General features: G+C 42.1%; 1 protein-coding gene across 1 annotated transcript in view; it reads left to right on the forward strand.

The window, feature by feature from the left end:
- The window catches only part of NR4A3 (nuclear receptor subfamily 4 group A member 3), a 30,155-nt gene extending 14,449 nt beyond the window's left edge, over window positions 1-15,706 (forward strand). The window contains 3 exon segments of the mRNA XM_053261257.1: window positions 3,257-3,456; window positions 5,525-5,703; window positions 13,544-15,706. Of these exon segments, the coding sequence (XP_053117232.1) occupies window positions 3,257-3,456; window positions 5,525-5,703; window positions 13,544-13,806 (642 nt within the window). The 3' untranslated portion in view covers window positions 13,807-15,706.
- Window positions 15,707-19,151: the final 3,445 nt, after the last annotated feature.

Genomic DNA, 19,151 nt, shown 5'->3' on the forward strand with positions numbered 1-19,151 from the left:
GATCACACTCAGCAGTTTCAATATATCTTACTTATAGTTTTGCCTGTATCAAATACACTTCAGATTTGGGCCTCCTAACAAACAGCAGTCTAGAGTAGTAAGAAAATACTAACCATTATTTTTGACCTAGAGCCATCTTAAATAACTGAACAACAATTAGAACCATCAGCTCAAATCCCACTTGGATTATTTTGACTTGTTGGTACTCTATGTTTTAGGGCTGATATTAATTGACCAGCCCATAGTAACAGTATATTTAGAAACTTGCTTTCAAAAAGCGGTCACTAGGAGGAGACTCTTTAAAGGGCATAGGCCTAATTTGGGTCCCCCATCTGTTTTTTGCATGGGTGCGATTCCACTTCAGATTTTAGCTGTGTAAGGGAGATAAGAATTTGTCCCCAGACTTCAGAGTCTTTGTTCAGGTAAAACCCTTATTTGCTTCATGGATAATTTTGCCCCATTTCATGACTTAAAGAGTTATGAATTAAGCAAACAGCACCCTTCAGAGTGAAACTCAGTGTTATGAGATAAATATACCATTTTCAACTTCATTTTTCCATTATATTACTAACATGGGGGCAAGGGGCATTTGTAGGGTAAAACAGTCAGGAGGAGAATGCTTAACCTCCCCTTCTTCCCACCTGTTGTTTCTCTCCAGTTTTGATTTTGAATTAAAAGCTCCAGAACCAAAATGAGCTGAGGTAAATGGCATAGGGGTGGCATTTGGCAGGAAGAAAAATTGGGTGCAGGAGTGATTAGGCATCCTCTCCTTGTTGTTGATTCTCCCATATCAGAAAACATATGGTTGGGACCAAATGTTTGCTGAGATAATGTCTACTTTGGCAAACAGTTGTATACAGAATCAAGGAAATGGTAGCTCATTTCCTAAAGGAAGTCTCCAGGCAGGCAGGAGCAAGGGGCACCTTTTTTACTGTATGAGGCTATAGTTGCCATCCTTTCCCCCACAGAGGCATCTGTACAACAGAGGCACACAATAGCTGGGTGGAGGACCTCCAACATAGGTAACAGGCCTCTCTGGAGGCCTGGTAGAAAATTTGTACTTAGCCTCTTTCTCTTCCCTCCCCACTTATACTGCTTTGAGCTCTTGGAAGAACTCTAAGCTCTCTTCCTTAGCAGCATGAGTGCTGGATGACCCAGAGAATAGAAGCAGGAGGGTGCTGCATGCTTGCAGGGACTCAAAGCATGCACGCTTCATTAGTCAGGATGCCAGCCAGCTGAATAAGCACTAACTAAAAATGTAGTTGATTGACTTAAGATAGCAAATCAAACAAACCTGAACAGCTAGTATCAGATTCATAATAGCATGGTGGGATTGGCATAACCCTACTGATCCAATTTAGCTGACTAAATTCAGAGGTTTTTGTGTTAATTTTCTGATAGTTAAACAGTTTACCATTGCAAGGCATTAAATATATAATAAGCAAAAATAACTTAGGTATGTAGCACTACTAATTTCAGAGGAGTTGCATTATTACTGAGTTTTTAGTAAGTTTATCTTTCTCTAATATGGTTGCCTAATTTTATGGCCTTCCTCTTGTGATTTTTTTTAACAGCAGCCTGGAATGCAAAAATTAAGCAGGATAAAGCTTTTCCCATAACTTGCTTTGCCAGAAAATGTTTCATCTCCTTGTGTGCCAGGCTGCTATTAAAGGAAGAACAAGCCCAGTTAAAAGTTGACAACCCTATGTATAATCCCCATTGATTCCCTTACAGTCCCAGCTGTAAATGCATGGGATGAGGGTGGGGGGGATGATGCATGCACCCTGCAGTTAGGGTTGCATAAGGTGTGCCTCTGACTCCCCAGAAGTCTCTCTGGAGATGCATGCGTGATTAGAATCTCTGGTGAACAGTCATGAAATGCTTAGTATAGAATGTTGCTATGTTTACAAATGGATAATTGCACTTCTAGTTATCACCCAAGCCCTATTCCTATGTCTCCAGTACCAAACATTAGTAGGTGCATGCCATGAAGTTTCATCTATTAGTCTCTGCAGATGAGGCTACTATGAACAGACTGTTCTTCCTCTTCTTTTCAGTTGACAACTATAAATGGAAAAGGATGAAACCTTTTAATGGTGCTATGTCTGTTGTTGAGAGAGGGAAAAGAGCAAACTAGGTTTGCCAGCTTGCAAACCAGAGATTACCTTTACCCAAGGGTAGTTTCAGGGGCAGCAGTGGTTGGCGAGCATTTGCTCAGAAAAGTACCTGCCCCCTCCCCCATTTCTGTTTCAGAAATCTAATGTGTGGGACACAGTTTGCCCACCCAGAAATTCACTATGCCCCGTCTTGCCCCCCTCAAAAAAAATTACTGGTGCCACCACTGCCTTTACTATATGCAATGCATATGCAATGGGAGTGACTGTCACCCACTCTATTCCTTCTGGGATGCTGTTGCTCCCCCTTCTCTTCCATCTGCTGTGGAGCAAGACTGGTGCCATTTACTTCAGTAGACAGAAGAGGAGGATGAGCAGTGGGACCCATGAAGGAATGTGGGGGTAACCCTTCCCACTGCACATGCATTGTTAAAGATAAAGATGAGATCTTCAGATTCCAGCCTGGCAACTCAGTTCAGAAGCTTGGGCATATTCACCATTAGAAACTGTTCTGATAAAAAGTATCGCTTATCTTCTTTGGATGCCTTATCCTAGGATAATAGTTTTATACTATTGCTTTTGGGAATTCCTTCAGGTTGAATTATATTAAAAATTTCTTTAAAAACATTTTCCCCATCCACCTTTTCCTCATTACAACTATCATAGGTCATTATATATTGCTTGCTTAATTTGTATGGTCAAAGAGTCTTGTTTGGAAAATCATCAGGATTGGCTGAGATTACAAAGGTCTGCATATAGGGAATGCTGTGCTTCATATTTGACAACTATTTGCCTAACTCTACTTTTCCTGTATCAGCAAGAATGACAACATAGTCATAGAGCAGGAACCAAAAACCAGACCATGCTGTCCCCAAGCTGAATAGCTTGAGTAACCTCTGCCTTACATTATGTGTGCTAAGAATGTATGTGTATACAACTTGCTCTGACATCCTCTTTGGCTGTATTAGGTGTATCTGAAGTAAAATTTTCTTTCCTGGGTGAACTGCAGGAAGGGAAAGCAGCATCTTTTTGCTATTAAAGAACTGACAGGAAAAATAAGATTGAGAAGATAGCTATGTCTGCATTGTGATTTTTCTCAAATATGTATTTCTCTTTTCTGTTTTTAATTGCTTCCCTTATAGTACTGTTCCACTGAGCAGGCTGCTGCAGGTACAGATGCAGAACATGTTCAACAATTCTACAATCTTCTCACTGCCTCCATTGACATATCCAGGAGCTGGGCAGAAAAAATTCCAGGATTTACAGACCATCCAAAGGAAGATCAAACTTTACTCATAGAATCAGCTTTTTTGGAGCTTTTTGTATTAAGACTGTCCATCAGGTAAATCTCAGAAACAATTCAATTTGTTGTGTTCTTATTTGTAGAAATAATTTGGTTTGTGAAAAAGGATCGTGTTTCTTAGAATTTTTAAATAAAGTGGTAAGGCTACTAACTGCAATTTCTAGAACAATAACAAGGAGCTAAAAAAACTCTAATTTTATTGGGTTTCCTACTTTGAGGATAGATGGGATCTCTGGATTGACAACTGTGTACACAATCAAGGGTAGTAAATTATGCAGTGAGAAATGCAATATGCTTAAGTTACGTGAGGAAAAGATTTCTCTGGATAAGACTTCTGTTCCTCCTCCTTTAAAAAAAAAAGTCAGCATAGGAAGTTGCCAAAGTTGCCGTATACTGAGTAAGGACCCTGCTTAACTAGGAGGACAAGTCATGCTTGCTACCACAAGACCAGCATATATTAGTTATGATGAATATGCAGGGATGGGTGAAGCCAAGAATTCACTGCAAAAAAAATAGTGGTTGCAAGCAAATTTGTATGACATTGGCTAGTCTGTACAAATAGCATATCACACTGTGAAAAATGTTCTAAACTGTATAATGTTGGTATGCAGATCTGAATCATATGACTAAAAACTTTACCCCATATAAAAAAGCTCTCTGCATATATAAAATTAGATGTGAGGAAGAAGGGTTCTGTAGTCTATTTTTCTCTGTTGACATGCTAGCTTTCTAGGTGCAGAAATTTGCTTTCATAATTGAAGACGTGTGTGGGGGAGACAAATGTCCCTGTGCCCATGAAGGACTCTTTGCTCTTCGCTCTGTGGCAATCTTCTGGCTCCTGGCTGGAGTGTGATGTTATCTGCATAGGAGCAAGAGAGAGTGCATGCCAAGAATGTGTTGTTTTTCACTATATCCTCCTTCTGCACTAAAGACTGGGGTGGGGTGGAGGAGAAGTCAAGGGGCCTGGAGGCCCATCTTCACTTTTTGTCCCAGGGCCCACTTCAACCTTGCTATGCCCTTGTTCATGGGGGAGCACTGAACATAGGATCCTCCCACCTGCAGTCTGAGGTGATACAGCCCAGAAGCCATTTTGCTGTGTAAACTACTGTGTTGTAGGAAGACCTACAGGTTGATATTCTTTGTGTAATTACAGGTATATAATCCCATTTAATTCAATGGGACTTATTTCCAAGTAAATATGTTTAGGATCAGGCTGCCAGATGCCCTGGCATTCATTGCCAGTGGAAACTATATATATTCTCTTAGATGTACCCATCACTAATCTCATGTGTGGCAGCTCTCACGAGAGTTCGCAAGCGAGGGGAGGGGGATTGGAAAGCGACGGCAGTGGGGAACATAAGACCAACGGACAGGCCAGAGAACGGGCAGGCAGGCAAGCAGGTGGGTGGGGAGAGAAAGCACCGGCAGTGGAGGGGGGAGCAAAAGCAGCTGTGGCGGAGGGAAGAGAAAGCAAAAGTGATAGCGCTGGGGAGGAGAAAGCAGCAGCGGCCGGCCGGGGCAGGGAGAAAGCGGCGGGCAGCCGGAAAAAGCAGCTGGCCTGGCAGCCGGCCAGAAAAAGAAAAAATTGGAGGAGGGAAGAGGAGTGGGGAAGAAGAGGAGGGAAGAGAGAAAGGGAGGGGGGCCAAGAACAAGGGAGAACTAGAGGCACAGATGCTCTGCGCCCGGGCCAGCTAGTTTTTTAAAAACTGGAATAACAGCCCTGAATCACTAATTCATGAAAAAAACCTTGGGTACCCCAACTGTGTAAGCAAGTCCTGATAAAGTATAGGTTTATAGCTTACACCTTCATTAGGTTCAAAAGCAAATGTCTCTTGCTTTTTTTGTGTTGGGGCAGCAACCCTAACAAATTAGATTCTCTTCAACAACATGCTATATTTAACTTTAGGTGTTCCACTGTGCAAACTATAGACACTTGTTTGTTTTATTTTTTGCCCCAGGACAGGTTATACTTTCAAATTTAGATGCACATACATAGACATGTATTAATGCATGCTGGAATTTAGACTATAAGGATATATGTGCTGTATATACACACATGTTACTCTAAACATATTCATAACATAGGCCCTCTTTTTTAACATTCAAGGTCTGACACTGCTGAAGATAAATTTGTTTTCTGCAATGGACTTGTGCTTCACAGACTTCAGTGCCTTCGTGGATTTGGGGAGTGGCTCGACTCAATTAAAGACTTTTCTTTAAATTTACAGAGCCTTAACCTTGATATCCCAGCCTTAGCATGCTTATCAGCTCTAAGTATGATCACAGGTAAGTCCTGTTTTGATTTTTAAAAAATCCATGCAAATGTTTTACATGAATACATATGTCCATCCATATGTACTAAATTCCAAAGAGAATGTAGCCTTATTGATATGTAGCTTATAAAAGGCAGTACTCACATACAGCAGCAAAATATGGGGCTAGAAATCCTATCCCAGGCTGTCATTCACCGCCTCCTCTGCACAGCTCATGGATATGCCGACATTCATTTGAAGAGGCAAACACTGTATTCGTGATGGCAGGTGCTTCTGTAATTGGGAGTGTCCCAGCCTCCCAATCACAGGAGTACCCACCGTTCGCCTCTTCAAATGAATGCCAGCATATCCATGAGTTGTGCAGAGGAGGCAGTGAGTGACAGGCCGGGGCAGATTTCCAGCCCCGTTCTTTTGAGTGCTGAACATTAATACAGCCTTTTACAAGAGAGGAGAACTTTTCTATGGGAGGAGAGCTGATCTTGTGGTAGCAAGCATGACGTGTCTCCTTAGCTAAGCAGGGCCCACCCTGGTTGCATATGAATGGGAGACTACATGTGTGAGCACTGAAAGATATTCCCCTTAAGGGATACAGCCACTCTGGGAAGAGCATCTAGATTCCAGTTTCCCTCCCTGGCATCTCCAAGATAGGGCTGAGAGATCTGCAACCTTGGAGAAGCCGCTGCCAGTCTGTGTAGACAATACTGAGCTAGATGGGCCAATGTTCTGACTCAGTATATGGCAGCTTCCTATGTTCCTATGTACAAAGTACATCCAAACAGGGCTCATGTATCATTCTTAAATGCTTGTGTTTCCACATTGAAAAAAGAAGTAGCAATACTGAATGTTCTAAATTTATAGAAGCTTAAGCTGGATTCTAACTACAGGATGACCTCAATATTCGCGGGGGTTCCATTCCCAGCTGCAGCTGCGGATATGGAAACCTTGAATATCGTGTTATTGGGGGCTATGGGATTGTGGGGCTTAGGTTCCCAGTTGTTGGGGAAATGATCAAAAATTACAAAAAATCAGCCACATTTTGGGAGGAAATGTGGGGGGGAGCTCCATACCATGCTTTGCGGCTCCCCCTGAGCCATGCTATGCCCCAGAATGCCCCCCCAAATCAGCCAAATATTGGCTGAAAATCACAGAGGTTTTTTCCTTTTTAAAAAAAAAAACACCACAAAGCTATTTTTAGGCTCCAAAACACAAAATATCAGCTGGAAATGACCTCTGCAATCATTTCTGGCTACCCCCGACTGTGGATACACGAGGTTGACATCTTCCCCTCTTTTTTCCATTTATGCTGAGGTCAGGTGTCTTTTACCTGACCACAGATACGCAAATCCATGGATAACGAATTTGTGGATATCAAGGCCCTCCTGTATTGCATTTTTCCTTTGCACATTTCACCTATAATTTGAAATTGATAATGCCTAAGAATTTCATCACATCACTTCAGCCCTAAACTTCCATGTTGTTGGATTACTGCTGAGTTAACTATCCTGGAGTTCTATTCAGACTACACAACAGTGGTCCTTTTATGAGGTAAGGTGAGGTGGTTGCCACAGGGAACAGATTATTGGGATGCTAGCAGGGCAGCAGGATGCTCCCGATGCTGCCCTTGGAGCATCAGTCCCAAAGAGCTGCTCCAAGGGCAGCATCGGGGGCATCTTGCTGCCCCTCGAGCAGCTCTTTGGGACTCATCTGATCCTTGCAAACTTTGCATGGAGTGCCTCTCCTCATATTCCTTGTAATGCTTACAAGAAACATATGAAGAGCAGGTAACTGGCAAGCTTCCTTCCTCTGTGCCCCCTGTGCCACTTTCAAAACTTGCAAGGATTTTGAAAGAGAGGTGACCCTCACTTGGGCCATGGGGCAAGACAGCATTTGGCACCCACCTTGCCTCAGCTACAGTACCTTAGGCCACCCTGTTTGGTGATAAATAAAAGACTATGGAAGACATTTCACCGAAGCAAAGCCTTTCTTGTTAAAAGTAATCTGACTTTAGTTGCAATATTGAACAAAATATTGCAATGTTGAACAAAATAGGAAGCTGCCATATACTGAGTCAGACCATAGGTCCATTTAGCTCAGTATTGTCTACACAGACTAGCAGCAGCTTCTCCAAGGTTGCAGGCAGGAATCTCTCTCAGTCCTATCTTGGAGATGCCAGGGACGGAACTTGGAACCTTCTGCTCTTCCCAGAATGGCTTCATCCCCTGAGGGGAATATCTTACAGTGCTCACAGTTCTAGTCTCCCATTCATATGCAACCAGTGGACCCTGCTTAGCTAAAGGGACAAGTCATGCTTGCTACCACAAGACCAGCTCTCCTCTTAGATTCCAGCGTAGATTCCATCTGTGGGATTATGTACACAGTTCTCTATCAGATTGTGTGACCTGAGCCTTTAGTAGCTACAGGTGCCATAAATCTAATCAGCTACTTTTGGCAAACCAAACTTTCTAATGAAGAAGATTATTATCATATGCAATGACCAACTGTGATGAGCAGAAATTGACTTGTAAACAGGAAACAGGCTGTGTTGCTAGACTCCCTTGCAATATGGAGACTCCAGCTACTGTCTAGTACCTCTTGCCACTTTTATTTGGCATTTCACAGTAGACTGTTAACATCTGGCCCATACAGTTAGTTAATACCAGGCCCATACAGTTAGTTAACTAAGCCTTCAGCCTACTTATTTCAGTGGGCATACATGAATCTAATTAGCCAATTTTGGCAAACTGACCTGTTTAATGAAGATTATTATTATATGCAGTGACCAACTGTGAGGGCCAAAAACCAGATCTGCAAATGGGAGACAGGAAGGCTCTCCACATGAGCAGTATGGAGAGCCGGAAGGGATTTGGTGGGGAGAGCGGGCTTGACTCACTCTCCCTGCACACAAGCATCCAGCCCGCCCTGGGTGGCTGGATCAGCCACCCACACGATTACCGGCTCCATCACGGAGCTGGTTGGGGCAGAGGGGATTGGGGGCCACCTGGCCCCCGAAAGTCCCAGTATGCCTTGCATGAGTGTGCGGGGCATGTTGGGGAGCCCCCTGATGCTGGGAGGATTGTTGGAGCCTCCCGGTCAGGGGTCTCCACGTGGCGGCAAGATGGCACATGGTCCAGTAAATGGGGTTAGCAGAGCTGTTTACAGTTAGCCTTACGTTCACTAGTTGTGAAGTACTCTATGGATAGAGAGAACCCTTTCTGGAAGCTTTACTGCAGTAGGGAAAAATTATTAAAAATCAGCGAATTGACCAATCCATTTCAATTTCAATATTCAGAGCCCTCCCACTCTGCCCTATATCTGTGCTCAATATCAAAACCCAATGCCAAGTCATTCCAGGTGATCTAAAGGGTGGGGCAAAAAGTGGAGTGCTTTTACCCATTTTTATGAAGGCAAAGGGCAGATTCCTCCACATGGGGGTTGAATGATGGTCTGGAGGCGTGGGGGGCTTCAGTTTCAGAACTTTTTGTAGTTTTCTGCCATGAAAATTATTCTGCCATAATATTTTAAGATTTTTTTTTTTAAAAAAATTAAGTAAACAATTTGTCCAAACCATTTAAATTTCAATATTCAAAGCCCTCCCACTCTGCCCTATATCTGTGCCTGATATCAAAGCCCTATAGGAAGCCATTCCATAAATACACAAGGGCAGGGGGTGTTATGAAAAAAGGGGAATCTCATGCCTTCCATTGCTGGCTCTGAGAAAGAGGAGGAAGGCACAGGCTCTCAGCACAGCCCGGGGCTGCAGGGAAGGGAGGGCAGAGGGTGTGCACAGCTCTCTAGTGGGCAGCCAGCACCGGCCACTCTGCCTCCTCCTGGCTGGAGAGCTTCACGGTCAGGGAGTAGGGAAAGCTTCAGGGAACTGGGGAGAGCTTCAGAGAGGCCTGCTCCCGCAGAGAAGCCTTTGGAAGCCACATCCACCCACTGAACAGCTGAGAGTCGGGGAAAGGGAGCTGTAGCAGCATCTCTTCTCCTTCAGGGAACCTTTGGATAGCAGGCAAGCCTGCATGCGGCTCCTGCAGGCTGCAGCTCTACAGGTCGGCTGAGCTGGGGAGGGAAGGAAGTTCAATTTTTGCAGGGCAGGCTGCTCCCCTGCAAGTTCTGTCCCAGTGTAGGGCCCGGGGCGATCGCCCTGGCTGCAGCTGTGACCCTAAATTTGACATGAAAGGATACATACTTTGTACCTACCCTTGCATTTTCATTTACTTCATGAAAGATAAGCCTCAGACCAAGAGACTCACATCAACCCAAGCACTGTCTTATCTCCCAAGAAATGCTGTCTTCTGCAGCACCCTGACATTGATTGAGCCCCGCACATATACTATTCCTATGATACGTGCACAAGACCGTCACATATGGCTGCTCCCCCTCACGATTAAAACGTTAAAGGTGTAGCTTTCCCACTTCCAAAGCACTGATTCATGCCCTTTACCCTTTGCATGTTCACTCTTCTAAAACAATAGTAGCTTTCTAAAACAGGGCTTACCTTTCTTTCCATTTGGTTTCTGAGATTCTTGTACCGATCACCTGCCAAAATTTACAGAAGAAAGGAACAGTTAGTGATGTGTTTGCCTGGCATTATTATAAACCTGTCTGGTGACTGGACACTTGAACAGCTGCAGAAGCAGCAAGGAAAAAAATCCTGCTGCAGCAGCCTACTGATCTATCAATTTCTTCCTAAAACAGGTGGTTGTCATGAGCTTGCAGCAATGACAGGGTAGTAGAAGTTTGTTTAATCCTTACCTTGTAATATTAATTCTTGAGGAAGGGGGGAAAGGAGAATGACATTTCTCGATGTTTGGGTTTCAGTATCATCTGAAAATCACTTACTCCCTAGAATATATGTTCACTATAAACTTATATTGCTTTTATACCTATTTAGTTATCATAGCTTCCCTCAAAAGAATCCCGAGATTAATTAGAATTTGGTAAAGACTATGAGGATTCTGTGTATCTTCCCCTCCCACTTCCCCCATCTCATAGAATTACAGTTTTCAGGGTGCCCTTGAGAGAGGGAATGCCTGCTATACTAATTTAAGTCATGTAGCCACCTAATCACGCAGCGGGGAAATGACTTTATTTAGAAGCCAGAGGTTGTTGGTTCAAATCCCTGCCAGGGGCAGAGCCACCATTGGGCAAATGGGATCAAAGAACCCGGGCTACTGCCCCCAGGGGCCATGCCTCCTGGCCCCAGACATGCCCCTCGCGTCTGACACAGGAGGCGTTATTTCACTCCCAAACAGGACCAAAATCAGCCTGCTCTCTGTTGGCAGCACGGCCAGAGGCTGGAGTGACTCTCCCTGCCTTTTAAAGGTCTTTTAAATATTCTGGGAAACATACCAGTGGGTATCAGGCGCAGAGGCTGGCGGCAGCCTGTGTTCGACTGCCACAGTGGCTCCCTGGCCCCGCCCCCCACATCTGACATCAGGTGCAGGGGGCTGGCTAGCCACACCCCTGCATCTGACATCAGGTGCGGGGTGTGGTCTCCCTCTCAAATGGGGCCGCGCATTGGCAAAGTGGCCGGACTGGCTTTCCCTGCCTTTAAAGGCAGGGAGAGTCACTCCGGCCCAATCTCCCTTCCAAACGGGGCCACACGCCCCCTGTGTCTGACATCATACATGGGGGGGGCAGTGGGCCATCACAGTGGCCAAACACGAGCCGTCGCCAGCCTCCCTCCGTGCCTGATCCTCGCTGGTATGTTTCCCAGACTATATTGGGCAGCAGCAATATAGGAAGATGCTGAAAGGCATCATCTCGTACTGCACGGGAGATGGCAATGGTAAACCCTTTCGGTATTCTATCAAAGACAACTGCAGGTCTCTGTGGTTGCCAGGAGTTGACACCAACTCGACAGCACACCTTACCTTTAGATTATCCCCATTGTATCATGAAACACAATATAACAAAGTTGCTCACATTGGCTACAGAAATAAGTCTAGATTCCTTTGTGTCTCAGCAAAGCACAATTCAAGACATGTTTCTGGAAACATGGCCTTTTTCAGTATGTACATTGACTGAATGCTTTGAAAGGGAGCTGGATCATGCCCACTGCCCTCAATTTAATATGTGTTCAACAGAAATATAAAAGGTGCTCTATGCATACAGCTGTACTCTCATATGCTCATGTGCAATCAAGAACCCTGTATAATCAGGATTCCTGATCATATGAAAGAGCCTGTGTGGGTACAGATGTGTGCACCTGACATCCCTTTTGACCAAAGGTTAGAGGTCTGGACAAAGATGTGATCCTGTCGTCCATCTGTCCGTCTGCCTTGCTGCCATGCATTCAGTCAATGCATGTGGAAAGGGATATATTTGGGTTCTTTGCCATTAGGTTTTTTTTTCTCAGCAGGCTTGAAATGGTGCAAAAAAGAGCAAACAAAATTATCAAAGGATTGGAGCACCTTCCCTACAAGGAAAGGCTATATAGCATTTGGAGCTTTTTTAATTTTGAAAACAACTACTAAGGAGGAATATAATAAAGTTTTATAAAACTGTGGATGGTGTGGATAGAAAGGACTCTTTCTGCATCTCCCATAACATTAGCACTGGAAGTCATCCAGGCTATAAAACCTGTCATGCAATATATAATTAAATTGTAGAATTCACTACCACAAGATGTAGTAATAGCCCTTGGCTGAGATAGCTTTAAAAGGAGAATAGACAAATTCATGGAGGAGAGGTCTATCAATAGCTATCAGCCATGATGGTTAAACAGAGCCTCCATGTTCAGAGGCAGCAGCTGACATACGTGCACTTTGCAACGTAACATTTGTGCAGTTTCACAAGAGCACTGTTGTGCTAAATACAAGAATTGCATGGACACAGTTGTGCAACTAATGGCCACTGGAAATAATCATAGCTGTCAATCAAAAAATGTGTTTGTCCAATTCTTGCGTTTAATGCAACAGCACGAATGCTACATTACAAAGCACATTGCACAGTATGTCAGATGGTACGTCACTGTATACCAATTATGGGGGTTATTTTTATTTATATTTATGTATATATATATTTATTTTATTTTATTTTATTTACTTATCTTTTTGGCTTCCTGGAGTTATCTGACTGGCTTCAGTGGAAAACAGGATGCTGGACTAGATGGACCTTTGATCCAGCAGAGCTCCTTTTATGTTCTTTTTTCTTTAATTGTTGGGATTTTAAGGACATTCTTATTTGGGCAACATCCTACTGTTTTTACTACTTTATAGAACACACATTAATCTAAGGCCTAAAATAGCTGACTTTGAGATTACTTTTATCCCCAGCCCTTTAGAGGTAAATAAACTGCAAAAAGTAGAAGATAATCAAAAATAGCAAAGGTCGGTTGAGGTGCTTTTGGTTTCTTAGAAGAGTATCTGTGAATTCCTGGTGGAATTCCAGGCCTAGCACTGATGGAGCTAGCAATGGATATTGATCTCCACTTGAATTCACTGAATAAATAATGGTTGCCATAGTTATTGAGCATTCACAACTGGTAGGGAAGCTGGGAAATCTCCAAAACACCTTCTGTGACAGTTCTGCCATCAAATCATCCAATGAAAGGATGGCACTAAAATACTGCATTAAAACAATGCACATTGTCCAGGTTAATTTATGTTCAGCTATTTCTAAGTGGAAAAGAAATTATAGAACAGAAATGGTATTGTAAGAGCCAAGGTCATCTGACACTGTATGTTCCACACTGACACACAGATACACATGCCATTGTATCTCACATTAAATGTCTGTAATTACTACTTTAGTACTGCCCATATTTACAAGGCTGTTACTATTTAATCATCAGCAGGCTTGTTCACATAATATGGCTGCTTACTTAGTTTTCCTCAATTTCTTTGCAGAACGACATGGATTAAAAGAACCAAAGAAAGTGCATGAGCTATGCAACAAAATTATGAGCAGCTTGAAAGATCACTTAGCCTTCAGTTGCCAGAGCAAAGGACAACCATTTGAGCCTACAGAGTCTAAGGTACTTGGGGTCCTTGCTGACTTGCGTTCCCTCTGCACATTAGGACTGCAGCGGATCTTTTACCTGAAATTGGAAGATTTGGTGCCACCCCCTTCCATTATTGACAAGCTGTTTCTGGACACCTTACCATTCTGAAGTTCAAATTATCCTTTTGAAAGGCAACTGTCTACCAGAGCAGGCAAAAGGATTGGAATTTACTGCTAATAATGCTGCTCTCATTTAACTGTGGGGTGGGGGGAAGCATTTCCAGCCCTAAGAAGTGGACTTTTCCTAATGCATTTCCTTGCAAACTGTGGCCTAAAACATAACTTACAGTTTTGGGAATAAGGAATTTGAGGTGGGGAGGAGTTGAGTGAAGTTTTTGTTTTGTTTCTTAATTGTTAATGTGGCACTTTTGAACGATGCTACCCCAGCAGGAAAAAAAGAAGAGATGTTAATATGACTGTTTAAAATCTATTGCATAGCACCTCATCTTAGGTGGCGAATAGAAAATTGTAGATGTTGTGTGTTTGAAAACAGGAGCAATGACAAATTGTTCATCCGGGTAGTATGTATTTTACAGTTTATACTTTTAGCATACTTCCCATATCAAGGGCACATTATTCTGGCACAAATTAAAATGTTCTTTCTCTCTCTCTCTCTCTCTCCCTGTTTTTTTTCTCCTAACAATGTTCATTCGATATTTCGTATAAATCAGATATAGCAAAATGACAATGGCTGTTAGCTCCCATGGTCAAGTGCAATTTTTAAAGTGCTGTCTTACTGAGTCCTGTTTATTAACTATAATTTATTTTAATATGAAAATTAAATGAAAGGAAAAGGTGAGGGGGAAAAAGTTTTTACATGCACTAACTTCCATGACAAAGTTTTCCAAACTTTGGATCAATGTAGCATGACTTACTGACAAGCATATGTGGAAGGCAAGATGAAGGGAAATTTGTGATGGAATCACACGCTTATTATTTGGCTGATTAAGTAAATAACAATGCATAGAGACCAGGGGCGTAACATGGCTGGAGTGGGCCCAGAGACAAAATTTCAAAATGGGCCCCTCGCTGATACAAACACACACACACTTCACAATATATAGTCATGTGACTTGCATCGGGGGGGCCTCGAGGCATGGGGGCCCCAAGGCAGCCGCCTCCCCTTGCCTAATAGTAGTTACGCCCCTGATAGAGACTAAAACAGACAGGGTCAGCATCAGGCATAGTTAAGTTTTAGAGCTGAATCTAGCAAATTGGTTAGTAGATACAAGGCAGCTGGGAAGAACATGTCTTGTAAGAATAGTCTGAATGTAAATGCTAGGAAGGGTTTGGTGGGCTGTGTTTTAAACATTCCGTGTACGTACTCCCTTTTTGGTATGTTTATACTGTTGATGCCATATTAATATGAGACAATTTGTTGCATAGTGTCTTTATTTGTATAAATATTTGTATGCATGATATATTGTAAAGCTTTGCTTGTATTTATTGCAATGACTGCCAGCTCATGGGAGCCGTGTTACACAGAGCAACTAAATAGTGTGTTCACACTGACTCAGTTATATAATGAGTGTGTGGGTGTGGGTGTGCGTCACACACATACACATCTATGTGTGTGTTTTTATTAACCAGTTGTATACAAAATCTGTCCTTTCACAAGCAACCTTATCTTACTGTTATTTGCATTGACTTCTAAGGCAGTACGATTTAGCACTTTGATATTAAAAATCTTGCTCATGTTTTGCTAACTTAAATAATATTTAAATATTCTTTACAAAAAATTTATATGCACTGTATTAAGTCAAGATTTCATTGGTCATTTTGCTAAGAAGAAGAAAAACCTTTTTGAATGTCAATCTGATGTCCCTGTATCTTTTGTTAGCTTTAAACAGCCTATAGTACTTTTGTCTTTTTTTTAACTATGCTGTTTATATGGAAATTAAATTATACAATCAAACAGATGCCAAATTAACTGCCTAATAGCTGCAACGATTAACCCAGATATCAAGTTGTTATCTGGTTTTCAAATAGATGCTTGGTATTTTATCATTTATGATGTTTGGATGTGCTTTTTTTGGAAAAATTATTCTTCTATCAATATTGGTAATAATGTTAATAGGGAAACATACTTCTAATCATTATAGCTAATATTTTCAGTTTACCTGCAAATAATATTTGAAAATGTATTGCTTTTTTCCCCTTGGTATTAACTTTATGTGCAAACATAATAGCATAATTAAATATCAGAGAAAACTGATTTCTCTTGTAGGTTGATCTCTCTTGCCTGACCTGCAAGGCAAACATATTTTGATTTTTAATTTGAAATTTTTGTACAAGATATGTACACAATCACAACAGAATTTTAAAAGGTAGGCTAACATTTTTGCTACATGTGCAAAATATATAATTAATACCCTACTGGAGTTAATAGGACCTTTTTATGTTAATTTCATTGGGGTTCATGTTTTGCTGTCATTCTGTTGAGATGTCATTCTCATCGGAGAGAAATCCTATAAGGGACATAAAAACCCCAGTTCTCACTGAAGTGAATGGAAGGTGAAGATTCATAACTCTTCACAGGGTTGGATCCTCAGGCAGAAATCTGTGGTGTTACATAGAACAATTCTTCTTTTTTAAGCCAAAAATGTATGTTAGAATTTGTTTTATTGTTGCAAGTTTCCAGAACCCTGTGCTAGACTTCATTTAATTATCATGCTTCAGTCTTCCATAGATATTCTTCAATGTGATTTTGGGCAGTATCACTGCTACCTATGGGATCTTCTTCATATCATTTAAATTCACAAAATTTATTCATGCGGTATGATCACAGACAAATCTCAAGTGCAAAAAAGACATTTAAAGCTGATGAACCTATTTGTTCTCTTTAGCACTCTCTCAGTGTGAACATGCCTTGTTTCGTAGGCTAAAATCAGGAATATTACAGCTGTTAAAGGAGAGTGCCTTGCCTTTATTTCAGACAGAGTACTTCAGAAGTTCCTCTGCTCCTCTAACAGCAATGCTTGTGTGTGTGTGTGTGTGTGCGCGTGCGCATGCGCGTTAAACTGTGAGGTTGAAAGAAATGCTCTTGTACATATCCAATGTAAATTAAAATGATTAAATTGAATAACGTTTTTCCCAGAGGCCCCATGTGTGTTGAATAAGTATGCTTAATTCTGTTACCGTCTGATGTGAATTTTTTATCTCTTAGAAAACATTAAAAATGTATCTGCTCCAGTATTAAAAGCAGGGACATGCTTAGGAACACTGAAAAATTAATGGCAGAAACTTGGATTGTATAGCTTGAAAAATAAAATAAGAAATTACTGCAGTGCCTGCTTACAAAAATATCCTCTCAGATAGCAATCACGATTAAAGACTCTAGTGGAAGCATACAATCAGTCCCAGGGCCATGTAGAGTTGCCATTTGTTAGACCCTGTTCTTGCCTGTAGTTTCAAGATATATTCAAGAAAATGCCTGTAACTTTAAGAGAGAACGCTCTCATTCAGGAAGTCAAGACTGGAAGATGCAGGATAGATGGCTGTGTAGTTTGGTTCAATGAACTTTGAAGCAACTAAAGATGCCTTTCTTTACAAGCAACAGTTTATGGCATGACAGGGAAATTTGATTGATCTGTTAGACTAGTGTTTCCCAACTAGTGTGCTGGTGTTCCACGCTGACTTTCTTAAAATAATTTCCAAAAGCCTGGAGTTTCTTTCCTGGTGCATAAGGGAACAAGTTTAAGTTCCTTGCTATTGCTATTTAAGTGGGAGGTGAATCAACTCCAGGAGGAACACACAGGACAGCTACAAATAAGAACAAAAATTACATAAGAATAAAAAGGAAGCTTAAATAAATAAATAAATAAATAAATATTGCGTGGCAGCTTTGCCACCACACACACAAAAGGTATGTCTGTTGGTGGGGGCAGTATGCCCCAATATATTTGTTTTTTTAATGCAAGTCTGTCTCAGAATGAAAAGAAGCTGGGAAACACTGAGTTAGACCATAAATTTTTATCTCTCTAAAGGAATATGTTATTAGCACTTCTACACAGGTTCAGCCTGTCTAATATTTCATCTCCAGTTGTAGATTCTTTCAAACAAAGCAGGCAAAACGTCAGATTCATTTTTCATTACCAAAATAAGCATTTCGAGACATGAACTCTTCCAAGGCATCAGTTTAATACTCACAATTTCATACCATTTCTAAAGCAAACTGGTGTAAACCAAAAACCTGGTGACATGGTGTCAATGCCTCCATACAGGGCCATAGCAAGCCCATGGCAGTCTGTGTCCCACCCATCACTCCCCCAATGCTTGTAAGTGGGGGCTGGTGCTAATCCCTCCACACTACCCCTTGCCTTTGCCTTGCCATGCCATCTCCTGCCTCCTCTAATCACCGCTGCCATTACACTCCCCCCTGCCTCCATTAGAGTGAAAGTTTTTGACCCAGTACAAACGAACAACAGTTGTTTGTTTCAGCAGGAGGGTATATTAATAATCCTTGTATTAAGTAAATCATAGACTGCAGTTGACTATTTCAGTTCTCTGCCACAAGATGTGGCGACAACCACCACCCTGGATGGATTTAAAGGGGCTTAGATAAATTCATGGAGGACAAGCTTATCAACTGCTACTAGTCTGAGGGCTATAGGCCACCTCTAGCCAGAGGCAAGGGGCCTCTAAATACCAGTTGCAGGGAAGAGACAGCAAGAGAGAGAGCATGCCTGTGGGCTTCCCAGAGGCATCTGGTGGACCACTGTGCAAAACAGGAGGCTGGACTAGATAGGCCTTGGGCCTGATCCAGCGGGGCTGTTCTTGTGTTCTTACATTCTTAATATTTAATTAAAGCAAAAACCCTTTGGTTTACAGGGATAGTTTGGATTTGGCATGTTCAACTGAGCTCCAAAAAGTGAGGAAATTTGATGGCTCATGTTGTTCACTCCATGGAAGCATGAGATCTTATGTCTGAGATATTGTACTGTCCTACAAAAACATAACCATGAAAACACAATTTGGTTGGTGGTCCAATCTGGCTGTAGGCTTGTGGCAGCAGCAAAATCTGGGGATGAATATTGTAGCAATGTTTAAGAAAAAATTGGTAACGTGCTTCTGAACATATGAAGAGTGCTATTATCTCAGCAGACAACAACTATAATCACCACAATTAGCAAAAGAGAACTAATGGAGGACCTATCCAAATTACGTTTCCATGGGTATGATTTTGTAGGGCAATACAATATCTCAGAACACAAGAACAGCCCTGCTGGATCAAGCCCAAGGCCCATCCAGCAATCTGTTTCACACAGTGGCCCACCAGATGCCGCTGGAAGCCACAGGCAGGAGTTGAGGGCATGACCTCCCTCCTGTTGTTACTCCCCTGCAACTGGTACTTAGAGGCATCCTGCCTTTGAGGCTGGAGGTGGCCTATGGCCCTCCGACTAGTAGCCGTTGATAGACCTCTCCTCCATGAAGTTATCCAAACCCCTCTTAAAG

This window comes from Hemicordylus capensis, chromosome 6 (genome assembly GCF_027244095.1).
Source record: "Hemicordylus capensis ecotype Gifberg chromosome 6, rHemCap1.1.pri, whole genome shotgun sequence".
Classification (NCBI taxonomy): Eukaryota; Metazoa; Chordata; class Lepidosauria; order Squamata; family Cordylidae; genus Hemicordylus; species Hemicordylus capensis.